This window comes from Prinia subflava, chromosome 4 (assembly GCF_021018805.1).
Source record: "Prinia subflava isolate CZ2003 ecotype Zambia chromosome 4, Cam_Psub_1.2, whole genome shotgun sequence".
Lineage (NCBI taxonomy): Eukaryota > Metazoa > Chordata > Aves > Passeriformes > Cisticolidae > Prinia > Prinia subflava.
This window is the reverse complement of record NC_086250.1, coordinates 28,896,368-28,907,089: the sequence shown is the minus strand read 5'-3', so window position 1 is coordinate 28,907,089 and position 10,722 is coordinate 28,896,368. Positions and strand designations below refer to the sequence as shown.

The window sequence follows — 10,722 nt, the reverse complement described above, 5'->3', positions numbered from 1 at the left end:
TTGAAAAACAATTCATTTACATGAGGAACATTACACCAAGAATCTAGATCACTCAGTGTGAGCCCTGTGGGGAACATAGGGAAAAAAAAAAAAAAAAGACAAAATCTAAAATTATTTAGGTAACTAAAATCAACAGATAGGGTTTGGAGTCTCTTGCCAGCTAATTTAGGGAATAATTGTTGTGTAAGTATTTCCAATGTGTAATCTTTTTCTAAGAGGATTACTTGAGAAAATTGTGTTGGAAATTGTGTTATTTAATTTTTGCCTCCGTGTTTTTCACATTGATCAGGGAAGGGTACTTGTTTCCTTCCGAGACCCGCTGAGTCAGGTAATTCCAGTCTCTCACTGATGGCCAGCGGTTCCGAGGTGTGGGTGGTAATGGGACTCTTCTTCGTCACAGTGACCATCCCACCCCTGCTCACTTTGGAAGGAGTGCTGCTGTAGTGACCCAGATGGGAATCTTGAGAGTACCAGGAAAGAGACAAAAAGCAAGAATCAAGATGATGTTCAAGGGCACAAGGAGCAAATGGCTGAAGGAAAGAGGAAGAGAAAGCAGAGCTTATAGGAGAACAAGTGGGGCTGATGCACACAGCAAAAAGAGAAGAGAGGGTCAATCAAGAGATGGATCTCAACAAAAGGCAGAAACAGCTAGAAAATGAAGATTTTAAATATTACTAGACAAATATGGGGGGGAAATTAAGCCATCCTGTTAGGGAGAGAGGAGAACCACATACTGGGGTTGGTTTGATTTCTCTTCTAACTCAGTATGTAAAGGAAACATGTATAACACCTTTATATAAAAAAGAATTATTCCAACAGTGGCGAACTCCCGTATTTGAAACATCTCCCACAACATAGGCATTTTTTTTTTGTAAAAATAGTAATTTATGCAGCTAATAGTCTCAGTAGTTTATTTTTTAAAAGTCTCTTTAAGGAACACTTGAAGTTCACTTTGGCTTGAATAAAAGTAAAGAGATTTCATTTAGAGATCTTCCAGGTTTTGATCAGCAGTATTAGAGATTGTTTGTGACTCTTTAAATGTCATATTATATTAGTCCTTGATGGATCAACATTTCACAAAAGAGCAAAGTTTATTCTCACACCAAAAGAGGTAATGTATAAAGAGCTGTCAAATATGTGGAGAAGCCCAGGGAAATATTTCAATGTGTTTTGCAGATACAGTCTTTGGTGGAGTATACTGAGTAAGTATGGTCAGAAAAAGTCTTGAGTTTGAAAGCTCATTTAGGCTTCTTTGCTGCCTTAGTTGAGCAAGCTGAAAATAGTTGCTAGTTTAGATAAATCCTCAAGCTCCTGTAGCCCAGTGGCATATCTTTAGACAAGGTTTTGTTGTAATGTACATATGCTGCTGCTTGTACCTGTAGTTTAATCCATGCTTAGTCTATGTCACCTTGACCTGAATCCAGCCCAGCAGGATAGAGGCCAAGTGGGGAATTAGTGTTGGGAGTACAAGCTCTATTCTTTATCTGAGTCAGCAGATCCTGAAAGCATCCCAATAGTTTCACTGACCCATACAATTGTGGCAGAGATGTCTGGGACTAAGTAGTGTGCTACTTGTGGTAGAGACTTAAAACCATACATTGTGGTGGGTAGATTGCCCAAAAAAATGAATATTTTTGGCATTACAGAGTCAAAAGACAGAATTGCTTTTAAGTGCCACAGTGCTATGATAAGTCTTGGCCAGTTAAACTCAGAGGGGTTTTTACCATTGAGCTCAGTAGGACCAGAGTACAATTTTTAGCACAGAGGACTAAAGCCTAAGGCAGTTCATTAAGCTGTTACTCACACAGATTACTTGTATGGAACTGCTGACCACACAGGCATTGTGTTCTTTCCTTTTCTGGTGAGCCTGGATGTACAGTGTCTCGTGCTGATCTTCTTTATCACCTGTCTTTATCACCAAGTGTCTATGACTACAGAGGAAAAAGATGTTCTCCTGATCAGTACCAACTCATTAAAATGGTATTCAACAGAAAAATATAAAGGGAATTTTTTAGGCTACAAGGGTTTTTTCCATGTACATTTTTGTCATATATTACAGGCTTCAGTCCTGACTGTGCTTTCATTTCCATCAAACTGATTCCATTCTAGCCACAAAACTTACTAAAGAGTTTTTCCAAATTTACACACACAGGTGGGTAGAATCCCACACTCTGCAGCTGAAGGGATCATGACTACATCAAATGCAAGCTCAATTCCTAAAGTTTCTGTCAAAAGCTTCTTTCAGAAGCTCAGCACTGGCCAACTTCAAGCATGTCCTAAGGTGTAGAGTATCATAGAATCATAGTCTATGCTGAGTTAGAAGACACTCATCAGGTCATTGAGTCCTACTCCTGGCCCTGCACAGTACACTCTAAGAGTCACACCATGTGTCTGAGAGGGTTGTCCAAACCCATCTTGAGCTCTGCCAGGCTTGGTCTGTGACCACTTCCCTGAAGAGCCCCTTCCAGTCCCCAACCACCCTCTGAGTAAAAAAATATTTTCCTGATATCCAACTTAAACCTGCCCTGACTCAGTTTCATGCGGTTTTGTCAACTTCTGTCACTGATCACGAGAATGAAGAGAGCAGTGCCCGCCCCTCCACTTTCCCTCACAAGCAAATTGCAGACTGTGATGAGGTCTCCCCTCAGTCTCCTCTTCTCCAGGCTGAACAGACCAAGTGTCCTCAGCCAATCCTTATAAGGTTGCCCAGGTTGCCCTTCCCACCCCTTCACCATCTTTGTAGCCCTCCTTTGAACACTCTCCAATAGTTGAATATCTGTTTTATATCATGGCACCCAGACCTGCCCCCAGCACTGGAGGTGAGGCCGCCCCAGCTCAGAGCAGAGGGGACAATCCCCTCCCTTGCCCTGCTGCGATGCTGTGCCTGGTGCCCCCCAGGACACCCCAGGCTGTCTGGTGCCTCTTGGCTGCCAGGGCACTGCTGGCTCATGCTCAACTTGCCACTGACCAGGAGCCCCAGGTCCCTTTCCTGCAGGGCTGCCTCTCATTCCCCGTTCCATACACACAACCAGGATTGCCCTGCCCCAGGTGCACCATGTGGCACTTTCCCTTGTTCTGCTTCATTTGGTTGGTGATTGCCCATCTCTAATTTGTTGCGATCTCTCTGCAGGGCCTCTCTGCCCTCGAAGGAGTTGACAGCTCCTCCCAATTTAGTGTCATTGGCCAACTTATTTAGTATTCCTTTGAGTGCTGCATCCAAATTGTTAATTAGGTTGAAGAGAATGGGGCAGGGGATGGAGTGCTGCAGAACCCCACAAGTGACGAGCACCAGCCTGTCCAGTAGTTCAGCCTCTCCACTTCTGTCTGAATCTGGTAGGCCACACATAAAAGGTGACATAGCATCGATCCACTAGGCAACTTCACAGAACTAATGAGTTGTCACCTAAGTCACAGTCCAAACAGGAATTGAGGAGGATACAGTGTGGAAATTTCTCCTTTCAATTTCATCAGTGCAGTGCCAGTTGCCAGGGGAGGCAGAACCTGCTGTTTGACTGCTGTGCCCTCGCAGCAGAAGCAGAGAAATAAGGACACACATTTATGAAGAATTTATCACTAAGTTTATAAACTGCTCTGCTAGCACTGCCTCAACCAGCTAGTTCAGAGCAGTTCTGGGTGTTGCAAAATGAGCTGCAATAACATAACAGCAGATGAAGTCTTGGGTGCCTTTGATTCTTGGAGTTATTTGGGACACCAGCTCGAAGTATTTTCAGAGTACGCTGCTGGTAAGGGTTATTTGTTTTACCCAGTGATTGCTAACACTGCACAGCGGCTGCTTCTTGGCAACAAGTGACACTTCTCTTTCTGTGCTTCAACTGTTCAACAGAACTGTTGTGTTTTACTCTGTGCCTTTCTAATTTTAGGTGTTAAAGCAGTTACCAGGGTGTGCTATGCACTCTCCAAAGCCAGAGTTTTGAGCAACTGGGAGAACTGATGATGAGTGAGGTGCATTTTTTTAATGTCTGGTTTGCCTGGTTAGCAGCTATTATTCAGCCCATGGCAGAAATGGGCAAAATCATTAAGGGTTATCAGAGAAGCTGCTGTTTGTGAATGGAATTAGCCTTGATATAGGAAAAAAAACCCCCAAAACCTGGAACCCATGTGAAACTCAGCATGACAAGACCTTGGAAAGTCTGCAGGTGACACTGCAGCCCCTGTGCTCTTCATCAAATAGGAGAAAAAAAGAAGTACTGTGTGATTGCAAAGGGATCTGTTATGGCACTGTTTCTCCTCTGTTCTTGGAATAAAAAGAACATCATTCCCAATGACTGCCAGTGCCAGCTGACAAGACCTCTGCTTTATGAATAATAAATGCAAATGTTTTGTTCTATTTTTTGTCACATTACCAAGGTTTCTAACAATAACATAAAAGTACTTCTTAAGTTTTTAATTCTAAGTAAAAAAAAAAAATCCAAAGTGAGTCCAGCTGCCTGGCACGATAGCACAACATTTGCATAGCAAATTTCACACAAGCTTTGGATAAAATGATACCTAGTTTGATGTTTGCAGTTTTGCCATGTCACAACTGTAAGTGAAACTCAACAGGTTTTGGTCAAAATTGAAGCAGAGCAGAATGCTCAGATTTGTCAGTATATTAAAACTGGGCCTTGTGCTCACTGGGTTAACTTTATCACTGTTAATTGAATAATTTGTTACTGAGAAAATAAAACTGTTAGGGGTTTGGGAGATCAGACAAAGTTTAAGAGACAATATTAATCACCAAATAAATGTAAATATTTTTATTTTAAAAAATGTTAATGGCACCGTAGAGGCAGTCATGACTACACAACCAAATATACAAAAATTACATTTTCATAGTTGAATCTTTCCACAGTGCTGCACAAAATGGAAATAGTATGAGAAACATTGCAAGTCACACACCAAGACAATTAACTTTAATCAAAAAAAGCAGACAATTTTTGGTACGCCTTGATACTATGAGACCCAGGTTCCCTGGGTTAAAGGGAAAGGTGGCTTTGTGCAAAACTTTCCAACAACAGTACAATTCAATATGCTAAACCTACAGCAAATCAACCGTACAAGACAGATCAACTTGGCCTCATGCAGTCCTTATATACAGCATCATCCCAGTTGGCTTTTTCAGGGAAAATAAGCAATTTCATTGACTAAAATAAAACTTTTCTTAGTCTTTCACTATTGCAATGTAAAATTGTCTGATACTTTGTGCAGGATTAGCATCAGAGAGATAATTCCAACTTAATCTGAAAACAAGCCCTTTTAATTGCCTGTACTTAAAGGCCATGTTCTGGCATGATGGTGAATGAAGAAAGCAAATATATATTTGGTTGGTTAAAAATAGTGGAAAATAAATTTGCCTGATTGCTAGTCCTACATGGACTTTCAGAAGAGATTAAATTCTGATATTGAAATTAAAGTGTTTAATTACATTAATCTCTGTTTATCTTCTGTTGTTTCATTGAATCCAGCAGTAAAATATCTCTATCACAGTGGAAAGGACTTGGTTTCCTAAAACAAAACCAACCAAACAAGAAAATAGGCTCTCGTACCTTCTAAATTAACTACAAGCTTCTGTGTTTTCTTGTCTCTTTCCTGAATTTCTTGTTCAATGATTCTGATTTCAGAAAGCACTAGTTGTTATTATGCAGTTAACTTTGTATCAAACATAAGCCTGAACTAAATCAACTTCAAATTTTGGAGTCCTTGCTTATTATGTCACTCAGTAGCTAATAATTAGCTGGCAACCCTTATGATTGCAAAACTGAACCTTATGCTTACACTGGATTTGTCTAGCTTCAGCTTCTGGTGAGTGGATCATGCATCTTTCCTACAGCAAATTGTCTTCACCTTTCGCATTGCCATTCCCCAGATAAGCGGTCATGATTTGTTCAAAGAAAACCATTGGTTTTTAAATATCCTTCCTGGAGTGCAGACATCAGAGCTATATTGATAGATGTCCTGCAGCAGAGGCACTGCATAATGCAAATATTTTGATATTAAACTAAAATGCAGTGAAAATTTTTAGTGCCTGTAAGAATTCAGCAAAAAGACACCACAGGACCAGAAAAAAAATGAGAAGTTGCATGAATGACTATAATGTAAAGCAGAAAGAAGAATAATTTAAATTGGATCTTGATCAGTTCTGCCAATCACTAATTGGACTTTCAACAATAATGGAGCTATAGTTGAAGCTAGCAGAGAGATCCATTAGACAATTTTTAGAGGAAACCTCATTTATCCTGAATGCTGAAATAGGAGAAATAAGGAAAATTGTGCTAACTTTCATAAGAAACTAAGTCTCCAGAAACCTCCCAACAAAAAGCTGCCAAAAGCCTACAGAACAGGTATTAACAACTTATAGAAGGGCTTTTCCATCAGAGAACTACTACCAAAGTAAAATTAAATACTTGCCTACTGGGCAGCATCAAGCAGCAAAGACACTGTCTGGCAACTTTTTGTTGAGTGGGAGTGTTTTAGAGGCTCATGATGAGTAAGTGTAAGGAGTATCCTAAGAATGTTTGATGTGTTGTATGAGAATGTAAAAGCAAATGGTATCCTGATAGAACACAGTTAATTGACTGAGAGGCTGAACAGAGTTCTCAGTGGGAGAACTGCAATTCTTTGGGTTGGCCTACACATACTTTCACAGGAAGCAGAGCTCAGACTGCAGGCCAGATACACACACTAATATGTAAAACACATAACCCCAGCCTAAAGGGAGGAAGTGATGCCCATACTGAAGCTAATGGCAGAGGCATCAGCCCTGGCTAGGTCAGGTACCAGCCTTGTCTTGATCCCAAGTCACAGTCCTAGACACAGCTGCTGGCCTGTCCCATCACATGCTAGGGCTGTTTGTATCTGTTCCCTGTAGGAAAAATCTAGGAAGAACTTTTCTAAACTGAAGCTCTCCCAGCAATCTGCAGAGAGTCTGCCTGGAGCCCAGTTTTAGGGACAGCTAATGATTCACTGCAACAAGAAGAAAAGGCTCATCTCCCTTAAAATCCCAGCTTCATACTTGAGACCTTTTTACTAGCCCTTTAAGTCTCTAGATGTGGAGAACCATCTACCTCTTTCACCACATTTTTCTTCCAGTCTAGTGAGCTAACATGGCACATGGAAGACTTCACCACATACCAGTGTTAGCACAAGGTAGGAAATGGGAGGTCGAAGGCAGGATGGGAGACCTCCCTCCTTGAGTGGCCTTCCATATGGCAGAGCTCCTGGCACTGAAGTCTCACTCTGTGCAAAACAACAACAGTTTCACTCAAAAGCAGGCTTTTGCCCTTCACTTTACATTTTTTATTATTTTCTTGACATGTGTCACATCATCCAGTGATTCAAACCCAGCAGAGAAAATAACCTAGAGAAGTGATGCACCCATTCACCAATTAGGTTGTTGCATAATGTTGTAACATTATGCAGCCTTTATAGCTTTTTCTGTGTCCTCTGCCAGATGTAAAGCCAATGCAAGACCTTCCTGTTTCCAATTTAGAATTTAAGCCCAGTCAGATTCTATCAAGACAGTGAGCAATCTTTTGTAGAGCCATCGATTTTGGATTCTACCCTCATTTTGCACTGAGGTGATCTTCTAGAATTGTAACAGGATGCCCTTGGAGCAGAAGCCTTCACGTTTCCAGGTGGTACCACACCAACATCCTTTGTTATAAGAAAAATACTAACCTTTTTCCTGCCTGTCCTTGAGCCTACCTGATTTAACATAAAGTAGCACTGGGAGGATTATATAAATGTATAATCATGCAATAGGTAAAGGAGTTTTTCTTATGTAAACATTATTAACACATGGCATTCCTTTTCTGCACATCTATCCTTCTTAACCCATTTAACAAAATGCTAAACTAGCTATTTTCTAGAGGCCAATGCAGAAGTTGGCTGTGCAAGCTGAAGAGGAGAATGGAAATTATAAAAGAGATGGCAAAAGAACACCAGGAAGAGTCACAGCATTCTTAGGATCAGAACCAGTTGTTGGTCTTGGTTGGGCTCTTCTTTGTTTGGTTTTGGTTTCCACTCCACTTCCCTCTTGAGATAAGGTAGGGCTGGGTTAGGATAACATGGGTGTGCCTGATCTGATCCATTTCCAGTGACTGCAAACCAGCACAATTCTTCCTGACTCCATTAAAGACTTAGCACATATAAAGAATTCTTTAAATATTTGTGAGTACTTTAATTGAATTTTCTAAATTCTGAGTTATATTATTATTACTTAAGTTCATTCTGTCCCTTCTTCAGTTCCTGTAGCCAAAAATAGTAACTATTCACTGTTTATCTGACTGTAGTAAAATGTCAGAGTTCTTCCCTACCTTTCACTCACCTACTCCCTTTCTTCAGAATAAAGTCTTCACAACTTCTATAGCAACTATTGCACTTGATTAAAAAGAAATATACACATCAAACTATGCCCTCCCTCCCATAATACCAGCATAAAAAATACTGCAACTGAAAAGAAAATGTCATGACAATTATTTTCACAGTTACTGACACTGAACATCAAATAATTGGAGACACTGTTTTTTCACTTAATGGAAAGTGGAGAAGAATTCTGGTTGAGGTGGTTTGTTTTGAGATGTGTTTGTTTGTTTTAAATAAAGATCTTGGTTAACATCATGGCTGAAAGCCAATCTGATTTCAGGGAATTTTTTTTGCCGTTCTTAAATCAAGCAAAATAAATGCCAGTGGGAAAACAAACCCAACCCTGTCTCCTAGTAGTGGTATTGCATGTTAATACATTATGTTCAGGAATGTTTGTTGAGAGTGTCTACAGTTCCTATATTTACAGAAGTTTAACTCCCTGCTCCCCCTAAGAAGCTGTTCCCTCACGTTTCTGCCACATTTTTTAATCTGACAGAAGAAAGAAATCCACTGTAGCCAGGGTCCCACCACCTGTATGCATTGCACTCAGTTAGAACACCCCAACAATTCAGTGCTAACAAAGGCTAACCTCAATGTTGCCTTTCTGTGTACTTCTTTCCCCTTGCAGGTTGCAGGGCTTGAACAAGTGAGTGCTTTGGTGTGGATGACAACTTACTTACCAGTTACTTGCTTCTTAACTCCTTTACAAAGTTGCCTGTGGACCTTATAATTCAATTCAGTCCACCTTTGGAAGTCTTATGCCACATGTATATGTTTCCCAAATGTGATAAGGAACAGTGCCAGGACAAAACAACTCCTAACTGTGTTCAATAGTCATCACTGGTCTCATTTACAAACAATAAACTCTGTGCACAAAGTTACTACCAGAAGCATCATGTTTTGTTAGTCTTGAAAACTCATAATCCCATGTAATGATACCCATTAATTTAGAATCTAGAACAATCAATACACATGATTGCATAGTTAGGCTTATCACTCTAGTTGGATTCAGAGAGAAAATTAACTATCAGTCTAACAGAGCTGACACACATTATGGCACTCCCTCCTATTCACATTCTTTGCACTTCAGCCTAGTAAAAAGCACATCTGACACCTGCAGTTGCTGGGATCCCTCCCAGACCATCATACCATCTTTTGTGGGTATGGGTTTGGAAAGTGGAAAACCTTTTGGATTAAGGCAGAAGACTGACTTAAGTGAGCAGTTCATCACAGATACAGCCAGTTAGACAAAATCAGATTGAACAGGCAACTGACTGCCAACAAGTATACTTTTATATATTTACACCAGAATTTGTACACACACAGTGCTTAAAAAAGAGGGGGGAAAAAAAGAAAAAAGAAAGAAAAAAAAAAGAAAGAAACAGCCAGTCCAACAGCTTCATCTTGGTATAATCATTCTTTCTATAGCACAAATGATATGATCCCAGTTTTTACAAAATATTGCCAGCAGCGTCACTGCAAAAAAAGTGCAGATGATATGAAAACGGCTCTTCATCATAGGAGCAATGAACTTCGCAATAGTAGAAACACACACTAAGATGACAGTCATGAAGGCCAGGACAACATTTATACACTTCCCCAGGAGCACTTTGGCATTAACTGTTTCAGACTGCTGTGCTTGCTGTTCTTGCTGATGGAGCTCCAGTTTGGAAACCCGGGTCTGGCATGATTCCAAGGCTTCCTGGAGACAGAAAACAACAATTAGGGCAGCCATATTTCCATTCAACATTCCTTCACATTTTAGCTGCAGAGCCATCCATCAGCTAGATGAAACGTGTCATTTATTATAGACTGCTAAACTCTCAATGAACCACCAACTTTTAAAAAAATAAAATAAATGCACATAGATGTCTGAATGAGTGTGTCACTGTTTGCTCAGGCATAATCAAGTCTAACAATACTGTCAAAAATGTAGGTTTGTTCTTGTTTCATGCTCAAGAAAAAGTATCATAACTTTACTGTTCATGGCAATTGTTTCCTATGGCTACTGTTGATAAAAGTACTAGTGAAGCTGTTGCCATAGCAACTATCACCATCAAAACAGCAAGAGAATTTGTTTCTTTGTATATCCTATAGAAAACATGAGTTGGGCTTGCTGTGATACTCATTAAGTATACTTTGCAACATGTAACACTTGGGTTACACTGCCTCTGTGGTCTACATTAATTTTGCTCTCAAAGCTACCCATCCTACAGGGTTGGGCTTGAGTCCTCTGGGAGATCTGGCCTTCTCCCTCTGTCAGTGTGAAGACAGTAGAACAACCTGTGGAGATGCTTTTATGGGATTCTCTCTCACATGATCTGTTCCGCTTCACAATTTGTTCTAAAGAAAGCACAC

The 10,722-nt window shown here is 40.3% G+C and overlaps 1 protein-coding gene across 2 annotated transcripts in view; it reads right to left on the bottom strand.

Moving 5' to 3' along the window:
- Positions 1-4,730: 4,730 nt before the first annotated feature.
- Positions 4,731-10,722, bottom strand: part of TMCC3 (transmembrane and coiled-coil domain family 3) — a 144,513-nt gene continuing 138,521 nt past the window's right edge. For both annotated transcript variants that reach the window (XM_063396320.1, XM_063396319.1), the window contains exon 4: positions 4,731-10,066. In XM_063396320.1, the coding sequence (XP_063252390.1) occupies positions 9,764-10,066 (303 nt within the window). In that variant the 3' untranslated portion in view covers positions 4,731-9,763. The remainder of the gene's footprint in view (positions 10,067-10,722) is intronic.